The sequence below is a fragment of the Lutra lutra genome, chromosome 16 (genome assembly GCF_902655055.1).
Source record: "Lutra lutra chromosome 16, mLutLut1.2, whole genome shotgun sequence".
NCBI classification, from domain to species: Eukaryota; Metazoa; Chordata; class Mammalia; order Carnivora; family Mustelidae; genus Lutra; species Lutra lutra.
In genome coordinates this window covers 32,378,325-32,399,883 of record NC_062293.1, presented here as the reverse complement: position 1 = coordinate 32,399,883, position 21,559 = coordinate 32,378,325, and the positions used below count along the sequence as shown (strand labels likewise).

The window sequence follows — 21,559 nt, the reverse complement described above, 5'->3', positions numbered from 1 at the left end:
GCAGCTGGCCCACCTCCCTGGGCCAGGCCAGGAGTGACTCAGGCCTTGGCTGTCTCCTCTCACTTGGAGTGAGGATTGGCAGGCTGCTATCCCCCTCCTCCTGGGCCCGGATTCCTTCATGGGGAAGTGGAAGGTATGGCTCCCTGGGACCTGGGGGAGGACAGGTGTGGGATTTCTGTTTCCCAGTCCCCGGTCACTCAGAGCCCTGAGTTTAGGAGAGCTGAGGAGTTGGCCTCCAAGACCAAGACATCTAACAGGCTCAACGGGTTTCATTCACTTCTTTCCACTTTTCAGAAGTGGGTCAGGGGTTATCTCCCTCTGTTGTCCTGCTAGCACCTGGCAGCTGGGGTTCAGAGAAGTGGAGCACTTTCCCCAAGGTCACAGAGCCAGCTCTGGGGCCAGGCCAACAGACACCCCACCCCCAGTGCTGTCTAGGTCACATCTCCTCTGCTGGAATGTCAGCCAGGCCGTGCCCAGTCTTCTGAGCCTGAGCCACACGTGGCTGCGTTTCTGAGGTTCCTTGGCTCCTAGCCCTCTAAGCCTGACTGGGCACTTTTGGCCCCTAGGAGGTGGGTTTCTAATTCTGACCTCTCTCTGTACTGGCTGTGTGACTTTGTGCAGGTTGCCTGACTTCTCTGAACTGGTTTCCACAGCTGTGGAATGGGGACTACTGTGTCTATCTCTGAAGTTATAATAAAGATGAAATGTGAAAGCGCCTGGCACAGGCCTGTAAACCAAAGTCGCCTGCCTTAATTCTTCCATGTGTTTTAAATTGCTTTTCATTTGAGCTATGCTGGTTGCAAAAGAGAGCCTGGCCTGGATGAGACTGACCCCGATGACAGTCCTTCTCCCCACTCCCAGCCATGCTAGCCTACCTCAGCCCTGGCTTCACACTCTGCACTTGAGCTCAGTGAGGGAGGGTCCTCACGGGGTGAGGGGGCTGGCATCGCCCCACCTGGTGGTAATTATAGGCAGCTTGACTTTGGGGTCTGTGCATTCTGGCAGAGCCCTGTGGAGATGGTATTTCTGAACAACGAATCCCGTTTCCCCACACTTCCCATTAGCGTTTCTGAGCCACTTTCTCATCCGCAGGACGACCTGTGATGGGAAAGTCTAGGCTTTGCCACTACCGGCCACATGGCTTTGAGCCACTCTGACAAGTCTTGGGGGTCAGGGTCTTCATCCGACATGTGGAGCAGGCTGTGGGGCCGGCCCAGGGTTGTCAGCCATGCCATATCATGGCGCACACAGGAAGGGCTGCTTTTCCAGGCTTCGAACCCGGGGTAAATGGAAGAGGAGGCGGCTTGACCTGTGGTGTCTCCAGCTGCCTAGGCCAGCCAGCCTTCCCTGGGGCTTCGAGGAGCAGTACTTCTAAGGCCTGAAGGACTTGCCCACCCCATCCACTCTGGGGAAGAGTTTGGCCAGTGTCCCGACTGCTCCGGGCTCTTTGCCAGGCTTCTGGGGCAGTGGCAACACCAGTCAGGCAGCTCGCTCTGTTCCAGGCATTACTTGGGTGATGATCTTGTTTCATTCTCATCGACGTCCCATAAGTACAGGTGAAGGCACTGGGCATAGAGAGGAGAGGACACTCTGAGGTCCCACAGCAGGGGAGTGGCAGAGCAGGGATGGCAGCCTTACTCTGAACCACTATTCTTCCTGTAAACGGCAGGGGCGTGGGAATGCCTCTCGGGATCTTCCTGACGCTCACAGCCCAAGGGGCCGATCCAGGGGGCTGCTCATGGGGGAAGTGTGGCCCCCATCATCTTCCTTCCTCTTCCACCAGGGCTGGGTCAGGTCCTGGCTTCTTTCTCCACGGGTTTGCCCTTGGCCAAGTGAGAGTCAAGTCCCTCTATCTCTTAATAAATTACTTGCAGGGCAGCGAGAAGGTGGCTTTACTTCCAGAGAGGGTGTTAACACAAGGCACTGACCTGTATGTGTGATGGCGTCAGCATAGCAGATGGCAGGCCGAGGTCTTTTTTTTTTTTAAGATTTTTATTTATTTATTTGACAGATCACAAGTAGGCAGAGAGGCAGGCAGAGAGAGAGGAGGAAGCAGGCACCCACTGAGCAGAGAGCCCGATGTGGGGCTGGATCCCAGGACTCTGGGATCATGACCTGAGCTGAAGGCAGAGGCTTTAACCCTCTGAGCCACCCAGGCACCCCTTCCCGAGGTCTTTGTTAGAGGCCTCAGCACAGGTTTCCAGAGCCCAGGACAAAGGTGGTGGCTCTAGGGTAGCGTTCTGGAAGAGTCAGAACAGCATCCTCTGACCTTCTGATGTGGCAGAGGTGGTGGAGACATGTGGACATGGGGGTAGACATGGAGTATCTAAAGCTGGCTGTGGGACGCCATGTCATACTTGGCTACCTTCCTGTGCTCATTTTCATCCCAGTTCTCAGACTGACCATTTGAGGTCACCCCTCTGTGTTTCCTTCTAAAATGGCTTTGGCCTCTCTGGGCTCCGAGTTGCTCGTTTGGGAAGACAAGCCGCTGAAAGAAGTTGGGTAATAAATCATGCTTCACCCCGTGAACAGAATACTATTCGGGCATTAAAAATGATGCAGGAGATCTATACGCTCTGACATGAGAAGATGGCTACATAAATTATTAAGTGGAAAGAGAAGTTGTGTAGAATTTATGGTTTGATCACATTTCCATAAAACAAATGCATACATACGGTAGTGGAGGCATAGAGAAAGTCTCTGGATGTAGATACACCAGAGTGTTAGAATAGGTGTTTTCCAGAAGCTGGGAGGGATTATAGTTCTGTGACATCAGTGTCCAGAGGCTGCGTGGGGCCCAAGTGCTTCTAGTTTTCCATAATTTTTTAAACTATTTTATCTATTTATTTATTTGAGAGAGAGAGCAAGCTGGGGGAGGGGCACTCCCCTGTGGAGCTGAGGACATGACCCAGCTTGGCACAGAGTCTGCTTCTCCCTGCCCAGAGCCCAGTAGAGCTCAATCACAGGACCCTGAGATCATGACCTGAGCCACCCAGGTGCCCCTAGTTTTCCATTCTTCAGTACATCCCACCTCTCTGGGACGGGGCAGATACACACCCAACAAGCCCCAGAACAGGAGCCCTGGACAATTTCCACATTCCTCTAAGGAGTCAGAGGTTTGAAGGAGGTTAGCATCTCAGCATGGTGCCCCTGGGGAACAATATGCAGTCTCATTCAACCTAGGCATGGGGCAGACCCAAAGGGACAGAAGGAATCAATGCTAGTGCTAGGTCTTCTGACCTTGGGGTGAGTGACAGCCCATCTCCTACACCTTCCACACTCCTCTGCTCTGGTCCTTCTTACCACCCACCAGCTGTTTGACAGCTGAGATCATGGCAGGCAAGAGCATCATGTTGATTTGGTCACACGAATGTTTCTATGTCAGCTGTTAAGATGATGACCCCAACTCCTAGAAAAGGAAATCTAGCTTTGCACCTGTTGTGTCAAACTTAAAAAGTATTCTTTGATGGAACAGTCCCTTAAGGCTGCCACTTTTCTACAATTAACAAAATGACTATAAATCTTGGTATAAGCATGAGAAAGTCAGAATTTGAGGGTTTTAGATATATTCAACTCTAGGCTGATTGCACTAACAAAAATGTGACCTTGGCAGTGATGTACGTGCCTGGTTGTGAGGGGGCTGGACAGTTTTCTGATGCAGATTGATGGCACTCTCCACAATTTGGAGGCCGTGATGGTGGGATCATCAAGTTGGGACCATGATGTGGGAAGCAGAGACTGGGTGGGCTAGAGACCAGAGGGCAGGATGGGGCCTGTACAGATCCCCTCCTGCCTCAGATCCTCAGGGCTACTCCGCAGTAGGAGTAGTGGTTGAGACCAGTGGCCATGGTCCTGGGTTCAAATCGTAATTCCTCCACTTCCTCAGCATTTGTGCCTCATTTTCCTATCTGCGAAATGGGGGATACTAGCACCTACCTCATAGGAGTGTCAGGAGTCAGCCCACCCAGAACATTTAGGATGGTGTCCGGCCCAGAGTTAGCCCTTGCTAAGAGGTAGCAGTCCTGTGCTAGAACCCTGGCTATTTTGACTGTTGCCGCTGGAGAGAAAGCACAAAGAAGCTGTTCTCCGGTGCGAAAGGCACATGTTTTCCGGTGCGAAAGGGATCATGGCCCCTGACTCTGCCTCCCTCTGTTTCAGGTGGGACCCTCGGCTTCAGGATGCCCCGGGGGTGTGGATGACCAGCGGCCCCAGCCCGGATGCCGCCGCCCCGCGAGGGCCGCTCCCCGAGGGCCGCCGGTGGCCCTGCGCCCTAGCCTCCCCACCCGAGGACCCCGCGCGCCCCGCCCCCGCCTGGCCGCCCAGGGTAGCGGGAGCCGCGGGAGGGAGCCCCCCGAGCGCACCCAGCGAGCGGCCACGGCGCAGGGATCCGGGGGCAGGGGCTCGGCGCCGGCCGCAAACATTTTCCCCCCGCGGCTCGGCAAAATGACCAGCCTGTTCCGCCGGAGCAGCGGCGGCGGCGGCGGCGGCGGCGGCGGCGGCGGCGGCGGGGGCGGCTCGGCGGGGGCGCGCGGGGCCGGAGCTGGGGCCGGAGCGGCTGCCTCGCAGGAGCTCAACAACAGCCGGCCGGCCCGTCAGGTGCGCCGCCTCGAGTTCAACCAGGCCATGGACGACTTCAAGACCATGTTCCCCAACATGGATTACGACATCATCGAGTGCGTGCTGCGCGCCAACAGCGGCGCAGTGGACGCCACCATCGATCAGCTCCTTCAGATGAACCTGGAGGGCGGTGGCGGCAGCGTCTACGAGGACAGCTCCGACTCGGAGGACAGCATTCCCCCGGAGGTAGGGGCGTGGCCCCGATCATTCACCGCGAGGCCTGAGGCTGTCCGAACCTCTTAGTGGACGTGGGTTGTTAGCCCTGAGTTGTAACGCGCGAGTAGCCGCTTTCTCGCAGGAACCCCGTACCTAAGCCAGTCAGTGGCCTTTTATGGGCAGAAATCACACAGTCAACAAACATGGCACACCTAGTCGGTGGTGTGCCAGGCACAGTACCAGACCCCACTAAGGGGTCATCAGAATTGAGGAGCTTGTTAAAAAAGCAGACCCTCGGGCCCTACCCCACCATACTGAAGTCCAATTCCAGGCTGGGGCCGTCTAGCCTGTATTTTCCTAGAAAGGCTCTTTTTTGCCCTTCTGGGTGTCCACCTTGGCCAAAGCAGACTGAGTTTCTGCTGGCACCGAGCTCGCAAGACTCGGGCCATAGTAGCTGGGAGCACAGTGCTTTTGGTGGGAGAAGTGGGAGCAGGAGAGGAGGATGGCTTCCCAGAGGAAAGGATAGCCAAGCTGAGGCCCAAAGAAAGAGTTGGGAGTGAGGGACAGGGTGTGCAAGGCAGAGGGAAGTGCTTGTGCAAAGGCTCAGAGGTGAAACAGAGCGAGAGTCACGAGGGATCTGGCAGCAGGACCATCTGTCAGGACCTCTGGAGCCCGCAGAGACCCAGAACTTGAAAAGTCCAGGCCGTGAAGAAAGAGCCTAGGGAACAACCAAAGAGGAGTGACCTCAGACGTACTAGTTAAATTCCTCTGAGCAAGGCATGATGGCGGTGGCAGTGGGCAGTTTCTGAGCAGTTCCCTCCTTTATCAGAGAAGTCGCCGGGGGAGAGGGGACCATCTTGGTGCCTCAGGGTCCACCCGGCCCCACTGAGTCCAGTAAATGTGACCCCCTGGTCTCTGGAGGGCCTGCTGTGCTGGGTGCAGAAGGGGCACACAGAGCCTTCCCGTGATCGGGTCGCTGCCTGCGGGGGCATCTGGGACACGCGGCCCTGGACAAGACGGAAGGGCCCAGCAGATGGCATTTAACTCTGCTCTTCGCTGAGTCCCAGCTGGTACCGGGCACCATCCCACAGGCTTTAGATGTCTCTGTCCTTGCAGTCCTCTTACACTTTGTGAGGCGATGTTAGTATTATTATCCTCGTTGACAGAGAAAACCTAGACCCAGATATGGCTTCAGATTCCTGGTCAACACAGCCCCGCAGGCATCCAGGACTCTCTTGTCAGCCAGAGCCCTCCTGCAGGCTGAGGCCACCGGCCCTTGTTCCTTTAGTTGGTGTGGCCTGGGATTTCTCCCTCCAGGTGGAGGAGAAGCACTGTGGGCAATGACATTTGCCTCATTCCCGTGTCACCTACAGCATCCAGGATGGTCCTGGCAGATAACAGGCACCCAGGGAACGCCTGTAGAGTGAATAAATGTTGCTCCTGTCTTTGCACAGGTTTCTTTAGTCTCTTTCCTTGGGAGACCACTCCTTTGAACTGCCTGGATTAGCCAGTGGAAGCAGTCTCAGAAAACCCAGATCCTCTTTGTGGAAAGGAGGGGTGAGTGTGTGTGTGTTTGCAAATACATCCTTTAAGTGTGAGCTGGAAGGAGAGTATTCTGCATCCTCTGACCCTTTCCGCAGTCTCATTGATTCTGCGGTCGGCAGGTAGGGTAGCATAATCTTTCCTCCTTTGTCCATGGCCCCCAAGGGCCTGTGAATCTCCAGGGGTCTTCACCATCCCCTCGATAGGCCTGCACTGTGTGTGATTCTGTTTTTCTAAGACTCTTGCTTTCCAAATTGAGCCCCTTCTCAGCACCCCTCCTTGGCTGTTGCCTCAAACCCCCACCTTTGGAGCTCCGCCCGGCCCATCGGCAGGCAGTTCCCCAGCTAGCGGAAAGTGCTTCAGAAAATTTATGAGCAGCAGCTGGAATGACACTAACTGCTGACTGGAAAAAGGCCCCTCGCTGGGGGCTGATGGATGGTTGGCTGGCCCGGGGGGTATCCTTGCCACAGAGAAATATCTCCTGTCAGATCAATGGCCCAGACCCTAGCCCCCAGAGCACCTGGCAGGCATCCATCACCCACACTGAGTGAAGCCAAGGGGCCCCAGAGCTGAAAACTTCAGCACCTTTAGAGCCAGAAGAACAACCTCACTGTGGCTGGTGGGGTGGTGGGGAGAGAGGCTGAGGGAGGCCAGGAACATGGCTGGGGTTACTCTCCCCAGACACTCAGGATCAGCCTTTCTGGAGCGTGCCTGGCCTGCCGCCTGCCTCCTTGGCCGTTCCTCATTCTGTTCCAGGAGCCTCTGATGAGCGTCTGGTCTTGCAGCCCCCAGAGGCTGCTCTGAGGAACAGGCACGGCTGTGAGGGGAGGGGGCCTCCTGGGGCCCCCGCAGAGGCCTGATTTCCTTGAGTCTGGAGGCGGGCTGCTACAGGCCACAGCCTAGGAAGCCCCAAGCAGCTTCCTTCGGGAAACAGCTCTCCCCTCCTCACCGTCTCCCTCAAACCAGCCTCAGTGGGGCCAGCCTGGTGGGCAATGAGGAAGTTAGCCTCAAGGCTCCGGTCTGGATCCCTATCCCCTCCCCAAGCAGTAGGGTCCGATGGGCAGGGAATGAGGGATGGGGACAGAAGCAACACTGTTCTCTGGGTGCACCGGCTAGGTGCTGAGCCCCTGTCCTATGCCAGGCCCCTGAGGTTCCCCCGTGAACTGGACTGGAGCTTGCAGTGTTCTCTCTCTTTCTCTTTCCCTGTCTTCCCCTCTCTCTCTCTCTCTCTCTTTCTTCTGGTGGAAATTTGGGCTAAGGAGAGCAGTGGCCCACAAAACAGCTACATTCTTCTTTTTCAGCAAAAGCATCTGTTTAAATACTTTCCGCCTGAAAGGAAAGAACGTTAGTGCATTCCAGGGCAGGAGGCCTCCTTGGGTCAGGCTGGCCGTGTCTGCACAGTGTGGCGCAGTGTGTGAGAGCATGTGCTCACTTGTGCGTGTGCCCGCCCACCAGCCCACCGGCCAGGGTGTCCCTGCAAGACCCTGTCTTCCCCGGGCAGGGGTGGGTTCAGGGCGGGCAGGTGCCCTTGCAGCCCGGCCCCACCCAGGCTTTTAGAAGCAGTTCAGCATGATTTCTGCAAGCTCACTCGGAATTAAAATGCAGGGCCTCTGAGCCAACTGATAGCCTCCGAGCCCTTCTCATATTCTTTGGAGGAGATGGGAACGAAAGTGGGGAGCAGAGGACAGGGAGCTGGAAGCTAAGGTGTAGGCCAGCTGGGGTGTATCTGACCTGGGATCTCCTGGTGGAACGTTGTTGCTTCCTGCCTTCTGCCTCCTCCCCCGGACTCCTCTGTGGATCTCTGGGGAAGGATCCAGGTCAGTCCATGGAACAGGAACGCTGGGCCTTGCTGCGTCCTTTGCTTTTCCCTGCCCCTCTATCTATCTAGGAGGCAGAGGCATCCTGGGTATTCCCCTTCCTACCCTCTGCCCTAAGAATCCAACCAGGGCGTGTGGGGATTGTGCTTGAAGGATGGATCCTTGCTCTGGGGACCATGTCCAAGTTGAAGACTCACCTCTGAAAAGAGCATATGGCTTTGCCATGTCACTTAGCCTGGGTCTCAGTTTCCTTATGTATAAAATGGAGTAACGATCCCTATCCTACCTTGCCAAGTTGTTTGAGGTTCAGGCGAGATAACCGATCGAGTTACTTTGAGAGAGTGTACGAATGATGTTCATGCTATTTATCAGAAGTAACCCATGTACCGAAAAGTACAGAATCCATACGTGTGAGGCTCGATGAAGTTGCCCCAGACCCGGGTCAGGAAACATTGACAGAGCCTGGCGTCCCCCTGGTGTCCCTCCCAGCCTGCTGTATCCCCACAGAGGTCCTACTGCTCCGACTTCTAGCCCCGTGATTTGTTTGGCCTGTTTTTAAACCTTGTTTGGATGGATAATGCCGCTCTGAACATTCTTCTGGGGACATGTGCTTTCATGCCCATGGAGTAGGTTGGAATTGTAGGGTCAGAGGCAGCCATGCATTCAGCTTTATAGAAAACGAAGCAGTTTGGCAAAGCAGTGGTCCTATCTGTTTACCCTCCCCCGGCAGCATGGAGCTCCCTTAGATACATCCTTGGCCGCCCTGGGTTTTGTCTGAATGTTATTCAAATTCAGAGAACGGTCGTTAACATGTCTTTTTGTTGTTGTTTCTGATCTAGATCTTGGAAAGGACTTTGGAGCCTGACAGCTCTGATGAAGAGCCCCCGCCTGTCTACTCCCCGCCAGCCTATCACATGCACATGTTCGACAGGCCTTACCCTCTGGCGCCCCCCACACCACCTCCCCGGTGAGAACCCAACTCCCCTTGGAGCCCAGGGTGGTGGGGAAAGGGATCAGTCGCTGGGGTCGAGTAACAAACACCATGGGAAACTAGGGTGGACCCCTCGGGGTATTATTCCACCAAGAACAGGCTTCCACTGCAGCAAGAGACACTGCAGTTAGATACCAAGGAGAACTTCCACACGGGAAGGAGCACAAGCACAAACATTCACTGAATGGCTACTCTAGGCTAGGTGCTACGCTGAACATGAAATGGGACAGAGTTAGATGGGGCTTGGCGCTGCCTTCTGGAATCTCACAGTCAAGGCCCCTGCAAGTGGGAGAAGCAAACACAGGGAATGTGTATGGACACTTGCCCCACTGAGATCATGGCCCACATTGCTAATTGACCACTGGGCTCTCTCCTGCTCAGTGGAGACAGAATGTCAGAATCCCCTTCCACACAGCACCTCCCAGGCAGTCGGCGGTAACTGATGGGATGGATACCTATTTGGATCCCTGGTCCAGGGATGTCGTGGGGATTTTTAGGCAGTGGGAGCAAGTGAGTCTTTTTTCCTGGAATAGTTTGGTAAGGGGAGGCAGAGGAATAGTAGACTGCTGGGTTCTGGAAGACTTCTTCCAGGTGAGGGGCTCAGTAACCTGGAGGGTTAACATGAAGCCAGTTGCCACCCGGTCCCATGACCTCTGAGGAGCTTGTTTTCTGTGCCATGTGTCGGTAGCAGAGCTGCTGGAGTCTGGCTGCCTCTTTGTCCTAGAACTGCAGTTCCTTTGAAGGGCTCAGCACTGGGGTGCTGAGGAGCTGGGGGGATACGATGGGACAGGGGACCAGTCCCAGTGGATCTTTCCTTCTGGGGATCTTGGGCACCTCAGGACATGGTCATGGAGACCTTTGCTGTGCAGGGAGGGGTCATGATGACAGCCACCAGCTCTCAAGTGCTGGGAACCAGCAAGGCTCTCTGTGTACACTGTCACGTTCTAATCCTCGAAAGACTTATGAGCACTCTGTTAGTGTCCCCCTTTCACAGATGAGGAAACTAAGCCAAAGAGAGTTTTCATGACTTTCCCAAGACCACAGAGCTGAGCTGTGAACTCAGGCCATTCTGATTCCAAAACCAATGTCATTGTTGCTGTGTCTGTCGCCTCCCTGATGAGAAGAGTCTCTGCACTTGCAGTTCAGGGAGCTGATGGAGGCCTGGAAGGTCACAGGACAGAGGGAACAATGTTTTGCATCAGGGACAGGAGCAGAGCTGGGATCTTCCCTTTACTGCGGTGGTACCAGGAGGCTCCAGCGGGCTGGAAGGCAGGGAGTGCATGGATTGGTCTGGGTGAGGCCTTGGCAGGACTTGTGGCCTGGCATGGGTCACGGAGCCCGGTGCTAAGTGATTTCCCTTTGACATATTATTAATTTTTCAAAATATCCCGAGATGCTTTTGCAAAACATCGAGCTTCTACTAGGCAAAGTGGTTCTGCCTGTTTGTCGGAAGGGAAAACCAAGGCCATAAGAGGCAGAATCCCACGGTGAACCTGGTGTGCATACCCGGGCCCCATCCTCCCTCTCCCCGTCCAGCTGGGCACGCAGCTGCTGTGAGGACAGGGGTGGTGCCACTCAGGATGAAAGCCACCGTTGGGGGCAAGGGGACCTCAGCACTAACTCAAGGCTTAAGAGGACTGAGATTCAGGGCCCTGACCTGGAAACGAAGGCTTCACTGGGCCTGGGGAGGATACAGGGCAGAGAACTTGAGTCAGGAAAGAAAAAAAAAAGGGGGGGGGCTCTCCTACCCCCTTCTTTCAGCTGCCCAGCTTCTGAGGCTTTAGGTGCTTCGGCTGTGTGGCTTCTGGCTCACTACTTAACCTCTCTGAGCTTCGCTCCCGTCACCTGTGGATGGGAATACTAATCCCCAGCTCAGCACTGCTGTGAGGATCGAAAGATACTGCACGTGGAGCACTTAGCACAGTCCCCGGCAGGGATCAGACCTGTCACCTGTGCTTGACTGCTCCTTCCCACCCGGGCTGCCCAGCTGGCCTCTGAGCTCCAAATGGAATATTGAGACTGGTGGTGAGGCTTCCCGCAGAGGCCAATGTTCAGAAGAAACAGGGCCAGTCTCTGCCCCAGGATGGCCCTGCTCAGCCAGGTCCACTGGCAGGCTGTTTCCAGGGTCTTGTTCAGTCTCTCTCTCCCGAACATTCGTTCCAGCCTTTACTGAGTCTTCCACAGTATGCGGGTGCTGAACCATTTGTGATACTGAGATGAATACAGTACTGCCTTGCCCCCCTGAGGAGATTAGAGGTTGGGGGAGGCAAAGACTAGGGGTGGGGAGGCAAGAAAGTCTGTCTAGAAGAATTCATGTCCACACTGTGTCCTGATGAAGCAGAGGACAGGAGGGTGTTTCAGGCAAGGGAAATAGCATGTGCAAAGGCCAGGAGGCAGGAGAGGGGGAACCATCCAGGAGCTTTGGGGAACTCCAGGAAATGGAATGGCCATGAGGCTGGAGAGGTGCGCTGATCATGGGGGCTCTGTGGGTCCTCTGAAGAGTTTGGCCTTATCCTACAGCTAGCAGGCTTGAGTTGGAGAGTGACTGGGATATGGTTAGTGTTTTAGAATCTCTGGCTGCTGGGGTTGGAGGTGAGGAGGCATAGCAGGAGGCCCCTTTGGCGCCTCCAGTCACCTGTGGGGCTTCAGGTGGGGCAGGGTTTGGGAGCTTGCCCTGCTGAGACAACAGAGAAGCAGGGTGACCCCAGTGATGAATGCCTGCAAAGTGAGGACCCCTGGGCCCAGGTTTTACCTACACGGTCTGTGTGTCCCTGGACAGGGCCTGACTCTCTCTGGTCCTCAGTGTCCGTTCTTTTTTTATTTTTTACTTTTTTTTATTTGTTTATTTCGAGAGAGAAAGCTAGAGTACAAGCAGACGGAACAGCAGGCAGAGGGAGAAGCAGGCTCCCTGCTGAGCCAGGAACCCAATGCGGACTTGACCCAAGATGCTGGGATCATGACCCAGGCTGAAGGCAGCTGCTTAACCCACGGAGCCCCCCAGGCATCCCTCAGTGTCCACTCTACCAAAAATCCTGCCTGGAAGGTTCATATCTGAAATCCTTCTAGGATCTGATGGTCCATGGGTAAACCTGGGGGTCTAATGGGAAAATTTTAGTTTTGGGGTCCTGGGACAGAGGCTCTGGGCCAGGAGAGCCTCACAGCCTTCTCTCTCCTTCCCCTCCTCCAGCCGGCCCTTGCCGGGATCTCCGGAATGAGGAATGAAGGAGGTCTCTGAGACCCAGAGCTACCCCTCCGCACAGGCCACCTGCCGTTTTCCCGTTGAAATTACAGCCTTGGAAGTTTTTTATTGGCCTCTCAGCTCATTTCTGACATTCCTTTCCGACCACAATGGATTTGACTGGGCCGCCTGGGCTCAGGGCACCCCGGGCTCTTGCAGCTGTGGCTGACCTCATCTTTGCCTTTGCCAGGGCCCGTGGCCCCAGAGGGGCTGGGCCCGACCTTTCTCGGGACCACGGGCCCAGCAGCCAGGGAAACTGGGCTGAGGAGGGTCTCCTGCTCCTTGTCCCTGTCCCCTCTTGGGCTCAGTAACAAAGGGCTAGAGGGGTCTCAGTGCACCATTGGGGTTCTCCCTCCTCACTTTCCTGGGTGGCTCGGGTGTGGTTGAGTTGGAGTGGGTACCCGTGACCTAGGGGAAGACCCTGGAGAGGAATTCTCTGTGCTGAAGCCAACCACAGGTGGTCCACACGTCCCTGGGAGAGGGGGCATCCTTTCCCCTGCCTCAGGCCCTTGGGAGAAGTGAAGCCTCCAACAGGGACAGAAGGCTGCAGAGTGATACAGGGAGAGATCTGCCTCGGACTCAGAGTCCTGGGTTGGGTTACAACGCAGGCTCTTCTGGGGCCTTCCCTCACCTGTGCGGCGGCCGAGAGGGTGGATGAGGCTGGCGGGCGGGTTCCCTTGGCTCCCACAGCGCACTTAGCAGCTTGTTATCCCCGTCTGCCGCCGCCGCCCCCCTTCGCCCTGCCAGGCCACCCGCCCAAAATAGAAAAGGAAAGGAAGTTATTTCCACAGTCAGCGGCAGCCCGGAAAAGCTCCCCTCCAGTGAGGGGGCGGGCGGGATTCCTGGAGCTGGAGACAAATCAAAGCCAGGCGAGAGTGGCCGGCCCCACCGCCCCCGGCCCGCTGCCTTCTGTGTGTGTCATTTCCCTGATTCAGCAAAACACGTGTCCTGCGGTTGCCACGCTGCAGGCTGCTGAGGAGAGGTGGGGAGCTCCTGGCCTGGCCCTGGGCTGCCCTCAGGCCCCGAGGGCAGTGCGGTTGGGGGGGCCCGGGGGTCAGGGAGGGCCCCTGCCACTGCTTTTCTTCCTGTCCCCGCCGCACCCCCCTTGCTGATGGCCTCTGCCATGGCACACGGACCTCTGGCAGGGCACCTTGCTTATGAAGAGCTACCCCTGGGCACCCCTTGCAGCAGGAACCCTTCCATCCCCGCCTTCAGTGTGCCTCTTCCCAACACTGCCCAAGACAGCCTCACGAGGGGCTCCTGCCAACCTCGGCAGGGAGACGGGTTTTTCCATGAGGAAGCTCAGCCCAGAGGGGAGCAGGGTCTTGCCCAGGACCACCCTGCTGACTGTGACTGAGCCAGAACTTGAGCCCGCCATCCCCATGTCCCCCACCCCAGCCAAACAGCATTGGGGCAGCTGGGCTGGCTTCTGGGTCTGGTCACTGGGAGCACACCTGTTCCTCAGCGGCCATGAGCTCACACTGTACTGTGTGCTCGGGCCATGCCTGCCATCTTTAGAGGACATTTGTAAACATCTGCATATAAACCCATGACACCCAGCTTGAGTGCCAAGAACACTGAGGACTAGGGACCTTGAGGGCACAGAGTGTCCAGAAAGCGGGGACTGTCTTGCACGGGCCAGGGCCTGAGACGGAGGTTAGCAGAGGCCTGATCGGAAAGATGAGATAGAGCACTGGGCCTTTGTCCTGGAGGCCGTGGGAAGCTTCAGAGCAGAAATGCCATTCTGAGCAGGATCGCTGGTGTGATGGGCCGGGACTCCTGCGTTTGGGCCTGACTGTTCCTTCTTCATTGTTACCTCTCATCCTCCAGCATCGATGTGCTGGGCTCCGGACCTGCATCGAGCCATAGGCGCTATCGTAACTGGAACCCACCCCTGCTGGGCAACCTCCCAGATGACTTTCTCCGCATCCTGCCCCAGCAGCTGGACAGCATACAGGTAATGGGGGGACGGGGCAGTGGCCTTGCAGCATCTCCCCTCCCCCCCGGTTTGTGCCAGCCCATTTCACTTCCTGATGTTTAAGCCCGGGCTGAGCTATTTCTGTTGGCCTGGGTTCACAGGGAAAGAATGCTGAACCAAAAGCCTCGTTTCCTGTCTGGGCCTGGAGGTTTCCTGTCCCACCCAGGGAAGGTGACAGCCCGGAGGAATCTGTGGCTACAGCCATTACCCCAGGCTGGAGGGAGGTGGGCATGGGAGCAGCCAATGGCAGAGGGTCCGGGCACCTCCCCGCCCTCCTCTGGGATAGGGCCAGGGGCAGCATTTCCCCCTGATGTGGGCACAGCCTCAGGGGCCCTTGCAGGAAGGGGGCCTCACCCTGAGGCAGCTAGGACAGGGAGAGTTTTGAGCCTGGGCCTCCATGGGGAGCTAGCCAAGCTATCGCGTGGCTTGCAGATCACTTTTCAGGACTGTTCAGGTTGTAGATGAGGGCTGGGGTGGCTCAAGCGGGAGGAAACATCGTTTTTAAGTCCTTGCTGCTTCCGCAGCAGAGTTTCTGGCCTGCTAAGTTGGGTTTCGGCTGACCACTAGGGCCTGATAGCAGGTGCAGGTCCCAGGACGCGGCTGGAGGAAGCTGGGAAAGGACATGTGCGCCCCCAGATACACATGGATGTTTCTGCAGCACGTGCCCTGGTGAGCAGCCATTCAAAGCCCTTACTCCCCTCCTCAGGGTAACCCCAGCGGCTCTAAGCCCAGGAACAGCGAGGGAGGCCTGCCCTCTGTGGCTGGGCCCGGGGCGCGGGACCAGGAGAACCGCTGGAAGCAGTACCTGGAGGACGAGAGGATTGCGCTTTTCCTGCAGAATGAGGAGTTCATGAAGGAGCTACAGCGCAACCGGGACTTCCTGCTGGCCCTGGAGAGAGGTGGTGCCCCGGAGCCGGGGGTGGGGCACTGCGGCCACTGCTTTGTGGCTGAGGAGGGGAGCTGGAGTGGCTTCAGCCTTGGGGCTCAGAGGCGGCACTGAGCTGGAGGCCGAGGTGGTCTTGGGCCCGTTGATACACAGCCCCCACCTTGTGGGAACTCCAGAATTCTGCCAACAGGGACACGAGTCCCCAGCCAACTCTTCTCCCTTCCCGGGACTCAGAGGAAGACAGGTGTGCCTTTGTAGGCCCTCTTCTTTCCCCTGCACATCGCTGGGTGCCAGGCACTGGCCGTGGTACCATGTGTCTGGAGTGGGGTCCGGGGGTGCCTCCCTGAACAGAGGCGGGCAGAGCAGGAGCTCTCAAATTTTCTGGCAGTTTAGGTTGTCTTTGGCTGGAGACCTTACTCCGCAACCTGGCAGCCTTTCCCCTGCAGGGTGGGAGTGTGTTTTGAGTGGGGTATAGTGAAGGGCCTGTGGGAGGCCTGTCTTATGAGGGTCCCAGTGGGAGTGTGTACATGTGTGTATGTGACGGGTAGTTGGGAAGAATCAGGTGTGCAGGGAGAAGGCGCCCCAGTTCTGCAGTACAGGTGCTGGGGGGCCTCAGGGCCTGGTCTTGCCTTGCCTTTAATTTAACTAACTAATTTATTTGAGAGAGAGAGAGAGCAGGAGAAGGGGGTGGGGCAGAGGGACAGGGAGAAGCAGGCTCCCCGCTGAGCAGGAAGCCCCACTTGGAGCTCGATCCCAGAACCTTGAGATCATGACCTGAGCTGAAGGCAGACCCTCAACTGACCAAGCCACCCAGGCACCCCTTATTTTACTTTTTTAAAAGATTTATTTATTTATTTGAGAGATAGAGCACACTCAGGGGCAGGAACAAAGGGAGAGGGAGAAAGAATACCAAGCAGACTCCCCACCGAGCATGGAGCCCAGATGGACGTGGGGCTTGATCCCACAACCCTGAGATCCTGAGCCAAGTGGAAAAAGTCAGACACAACCCACTGAGCCACCCGGGCGCTCCAGGGCCTTTCCTTATCAGTGACGAGTCAGACTGTGTGATGTCTCAGGGTCCACCTAAATGTGGTCTCCTGCCATTCCAGTTGCTTGTGAGGGGCGGAGTTTCTGTGGCACAGCTGGTTCTTGGAGAGCCGGAAAACATGTATGCATATATTTTGTGTGTGTCCTGTGAGATCTGAGGGCTCGGTCTCCAGCAGCCTTCCTGTACCTTGGCCCAGGGTGCCGCTGGGAGAGAGCTCACTGTCCTGACAGCAATGTGGTCCTTTTCCAGATCGTTTGAAATATGAGTCCCAGAAATCCAAATCCAGCAGCAGCATGGCTGTGGGAAACGACTTTGGCTTTCCGTCTTCTGCCCCAGGTAACCTTGGCTTCCTGGGAGAGAGGTCTAAAGGGCAGAGAGGCTCAACTCCCCGGTTTCGATTGCACTTTGCAGATTTGGAGTTTGGGGGTAGGGTGAGGAAAGAGGCTGGAAGGGCAGGTTCTGAGCCCACCAGCACACTCACCCAGAGTGACGTGGCCTCTCTACTTGGCAGACCCGGACTCTTGCCAACCCAGTGGCTGCTGGAGCCCCCCTGGGATTGGCTCACGTCCGGCTGAACTGCTCAGAAGGTGCATGGAGCGTGGGCAAGAAGGGACACACCACAGCATAGCTGTCCCATGGTGGGTGGGCTCAGGAAGGACTCAGAGACTTCCAACACTTCATCTCTGCCCTGGGGGAGCTTATGGTCTCATGGGGAATGCAAGAGAAACATCCAAGAGATGGCTGAAGCCAGCAGAGCTGAGGACACACTGCTAAGAGCAACTACTCATGGTGAGGAGGGCATGGTTTTTTCCTTCATGGGCCGAGGCTATATCGGCCCTGGCCGGGCCCCACACCCTCATGCTGGAGGAAGAGAATCTTGAGCTTCATGTACAAGATGGTGAGAGGGAAGAATTGCTTCAGTAGAGGGCCAGGCCCCTCTGGGAGCCCTAGCCCACTGAAGGAGGGCCAGGATTGGACAGCAGGCTATTGGGATGCACGAGCAGGGGTCAAGCTGGAGCTGGGAACATGGGCAGAGAAGGCCAGAAAGCCTGGGTTCCATACTGGACACCTGGACCCCACCCACGTGTCCCTGTGCGTGCCTCGCGGCCCCTAGCCAGTCAGTGCCCCCAGCCACACATAGGCTGCCCTCCGCGGAGAGAGCAGCAGCAGCTTCTGCCTGAGGCAGACCTTACATCACACCGAGGAGTAGGGTGGAGGGGCAGAGGGATGGGGAGCTCTGCTGATCCCGGCTCAAAGAGAGAAAATCCCGTGGAACCGATTCATAAGCAACAGGCTCGGAGCTTAGGCCCCACCAGATGTGCATCTGGGAGTTTTAACGACAGTCTCTCGTCCTTCATCCTGAATGAGCTCGACACATGAGGGCTGCTGAGATGGATCAGAATGACTCACAGGGGACTTAGCAGGCAAGGTGACTTGGGATTAGCTGAGCTGCAGGGTGGAGAGCAGGAGCTTTAGAAGGGCAGTGAGAGACGCACGTGGGTGCTGGGTGAGTGGGGAGCTTCTAGGTGGCAGCTGGGTTTATCTTCATTCCTATGTCTAATGAGTCCAGAACTTCATGTCTGGAGGGAGTAATGGAGGGGTCAACCCTGGCAGGGAGGAGAAGGGAATCATCGCAGCCAAAGGCCGGCTTTGTGCCCGCCCCTCCCTTCCATTCCCATAGTAGCTCTCACACCCGGTCGGGATGCAGGCCAGCGGCAGCCGCTGCGCATTGGTGACTATCTCCCAGCCAGTTCAGGGTACAGGGGAAACCCCAGTGCTTAGCGTCGGGTGACTCCCGTGATGTAAATACTCCCACCAACCTACCAGCATGACTTCACGGAACGCGGAGTTGGTCAGAGAAGCGGGGAGCTGGAAGGCGGTGGGAGCGGCTCTCCATGCATACAGCGGACCAATCCATGGTCCATGGTCCTGCTTTGTTGTTGTTTTTTTAAACAACATTTTAATATTTTTATTTATTTTTTTAAGATTTTATTTATTTGACAGAGATCACAAGTAGGCAGAGAGGCAGGCAGAGAGAGCGGGGGGGGGGGGGGGGCGGGTGGCGGGGGGAGGGAGGAAGCAGGCTCCCCACTGAGCAGAGAGCCCAATGCTGGGCTCGATCCCTGGACCCTGGGATCATGACCTGAGCTGAAGGCAGAGGCTTTAACCCACTGAGCCACCCAGGCACCCCAGCCATGGTCCTGCTTTGTACACAAAGAAACCAAGCCAAGGAAGGCTCTGTGGAGAAGGAAGTGTTCCTCAGATCCCTAGTGTCTTTAAGGAAGAAGCCTGATCTTTTGCCCCTTTCCTCAGATGGAATGGTTGGGCCGAACCCCTGTCTTGTGGGGCTGGCCCTGACCCACTCCCCCCCTGGGGGCGTTGGGCAGCTCCTGTCCCTCTCCAGCCAGCCCTCAGAGATGCCTTCCCCTTTCAGGAACCAGTGACGCCAATCCTGCTGTGTCTGAAGATGCCTTATTCAGGGACAAGTTGAAACACATGGGAAAATGTGAGTCCGGCCTCTACCCCCTCCCCATCTCTTCGAAGACAAGCCCTGTGGCCTCACAGGAGGGAGGGAGCCAGCTGGAGTTTTGAAGTGGACTCTTGGTGAACCAAAGTGACATATTAATCGCAGGCTGGTTCCTGCCTCACTTCCCTCTGCAGCTGAGTCTGGATACAAATTAAGTTTTAAATCCTCTTGAGCCAGCTGTCTGTAGAAAAATAATAATGTGTGGCCCTCCCCACCCCCGACTCCCACCCCAGTTTTAGAGTTCATGTCCTCTGTGGCTTGAGGGCCCGTGCTAAGCCCACTTTCTGTGGGCGGGAGGCCCCAGGCTTTGTGACCTCTTCCCACAAAGTCCTGCCAGCCAGGATGCACCTAGCCTTCCTCCTCCCCTCTCCACCACACAAGCATGTGTGAGTGAGGCTGCCACCCTTCCAGGCTCCATTTCGGGGAAAATCTCAGATTAGTCATGGAAATCCCAGAACCAACTCTGGAGGTGGCAAAGGCGGCGGGGGAGGCGGCCGGGAAAGACAGCCAAGAGTGTTGCTGACTGCCGCAGCTGGGGCAGGAATGCCTGGATCTCGGGCTGCCTGCCCGCGGCCCAGCTCTTGGTGGCCTGTGCTGCCCCTGCAGGCCTGCCGGGGTGGCAGCCTCCCTGCTGGGGAAGGAGGGGGCGCCCCCCCATTCCTATCACCCCGCTGCCTGCCCCCACCCCAGGGCTGGCCCTGCGGCTGTGGCTCACAGGTCTCTCTTTCCCAGCCACCCGGAGGAAGCTGTTCGAGCTGGCCAGGGCCTTCTCTGAGAAGACCAGGATGAGGAAGTCAAAGAGGAAACACTTGTCCAAGCACCAGTCGTATCCTTTCCGGCCTGGCGCAGGGTGGGGGCGTGGACGCTGAGGGAGCTGACCCCCTTGCTGTGCCCTCTCCAGGGACTGGGACCTGCTCTTTGGTCACCCCCTGCGCCATGCGCTGTGAGGCCAGCCCACCGCCGGGTCTGGAGCCCTACTACCGGGCTGGGGAGTAGGCCAGCGTATCCCACTTCTCTGGGGTCCTGAGTTATCTCATAACATCTTCACTTTCTGGCTGGGCTCATCTACTCTTGGGAGAAAACGTGGTTCTTCCACTGAAATCAGCACGCTTCTCGCTAATTTCATGAGTTGAATTGACCCATAGATCTTGCCGCCTCCCCATTTCAAGCACGTTGGGCCCTGCCTTCTTGCTTTCAGTTTCTTGAGTAAAAATAAGGTTCTCCACGTTTTAACCCAGACTCCCACCCATGCTTGTTACATGGGCCCAGGATATTAGAAGCTGAGCATCCAAAGGGGAACAGGGGGGAACTCCCTTCTCCATCCCCAGAGATGGGAGCTGGGTGAGAAAGTCGGCCCTGGCTATTACCCTGATCCCGGGGAAAGGAGGCTTTGGGGAGTGTTGGGGGATAATGTTGGTGTAGTAGACGTCCCTGAGCTGGGAGTGGGTGGTAGAGGCCAGAGACAGGGACTGGTAGAACTGGGAAGATGATGGCAGTGCCCACCCATCTCTGAGACCGTTTTCCTGAATGGCCCGGCAGGCTGGGAGCTGCGGTGTCAACAGCTAACCTCCTAGACGACGTGGAGGGCCACACTTGCGGTGAGGCGAGGCGGGAGGGGGAGAGCTTCATGCTAAGTTCCTTGTCATCGGTGACCCTCTAAGAGGAGGGCCTGGTGTTTCATGGGTGGACCCAACCTGGGGGACACATCTTGGTAGGTGGGCAGGTGACCCAAAGAAATGGGTCCTCCCTCTTGGTTCACATGGCCTCTCCCTTCCTTCTACTCCCCCAAAGGGGGCCCCAGCAGCACCTCCACCTAGGTCTCTTCCTGGAGCACAAAGTGTCAGGTGCTGTTTCCGGAGTCTCTTCTCTGGGGTGGGAGGGGGTAGACACACCGACCCACGTGGAGGCGCCTCACTTGGAGAACCAAGCGCTGTGCAGTTTCAGTCTCTGGGCCCAGAGACCTTTCAGTGTTCATCTGGTCCCTCCCAAAGGCCATGTACGCCAGAAGACACTGCCTTAGACCCTGGCAGACCTGCAGCTGAATCTGATCCTCATGCCTCAGAGCAGAGGGACCCTTGAGGGGTCAGGAGACACCTGGAAACAAGGGCTAGGAGGGTGCTAGAGACTGTAGGGAGGGTACCACTTCCCCACGCATTCTATAGATGAGGAAGCTGAGGGAAGAAATTGTCCAAGCTCAGTGATGGAGCCAGGCCAGCAGCCAGGTGTCCTAACCCCACACTGTGCCCTGGTGCCTCTTAGCACCCATACATTCCCCACCCCGCCCACCCCAGGATCAGCATGTGCCCCAGCAAACAAAAGGGATGGAGAACGTTGGGTCAGCTCTCTTGCCCGGCCCGGGGGACATGCCTGATGAGGCCCTGCACGGTGGAGCAGGAGGCAACTTTCCTCTCCTTTTCAGATGAAGACTTCCGGGGACGGCGACAGGAGGTACCCAAGGTGGAGGAAGCCCTAAGGGAAGGACAATAAGAGGTAAGGCCTGGAGCCACAGCGGCCCAGGGACTGCCCAAGGGGGGGCCTGCATATGCCCATACCCCAGGGGTTTTCCCAGGGATCCAGGGGCATTGGGCTCAGGCAACTGGATGGCAATGATCCTGTTTTTCTTCCCCTATCATTGCGGCAGGGGACATGGTCTCTGGATGGAAACCGATCTTTTGAGTTTCCTTTTTTTTCCCTTTTTTTCGTTATTTATTCATTTAGCAGAGTAGTCACACCTGCCTGTGCCAGATCCTGGGAACAAG

The 21,559-nt window shown here is 56.7% G+C and overlaps 1 protein-coding gene across 5 annotated transcripts in view; it reads left to right on the top strand.

Annotated features, from left to right (window-relative positions):
* The window catches only part of CUEDC1 (CUE domain containing 1), an 83,141-nt gene that overhangs the window by 57,975 nt on the left and 3,607 nt on the right, over positions 1-21,559 (top strand). For all 5 annotated transcript variants that reach the window (XM_047707459.1, XM_047707460.1, XM_047707461.1 and 2 more), the window contains 9 exons: positions 4,159-4,803; positions 8,972-9,099; positions 14,192-14,318; positions 15,046-15,238; positions 16,523-16,609; positions 18,708-18,779; positions 19,533-19,626; positions 20,340-20,398; positions 21,220-21,290. In XM_047707459.1, coding sequence (XP_047563415.1) covers positions 4,444-4,803; positions 8,972-9,099; positions 14,192-14,318; positions 15,046-15,238; positions 16,523-16,609; positions 18,708-18,779; positions 19,533-19,626; positions 20,340-20,398; positions 21,220-21,287 — 1,188 coding nt within the window. In that variant the 5' untranslated portion in view covers positions 4,159-4,443 and the 3' untranslated portion in view covers positions 21,288-21,290. The remainder of the gene's footprint in view (positions 1-4,158; positions 4,804-8,971; positions 9,100-14,191; positions 14,319-15,045; positions 15,239-16,522; positions 16,610-18,707; positions 18,780-19,532; positions 19,627-20,339; positions 20,399-21,219; positions 21,291-21,559) is intronic.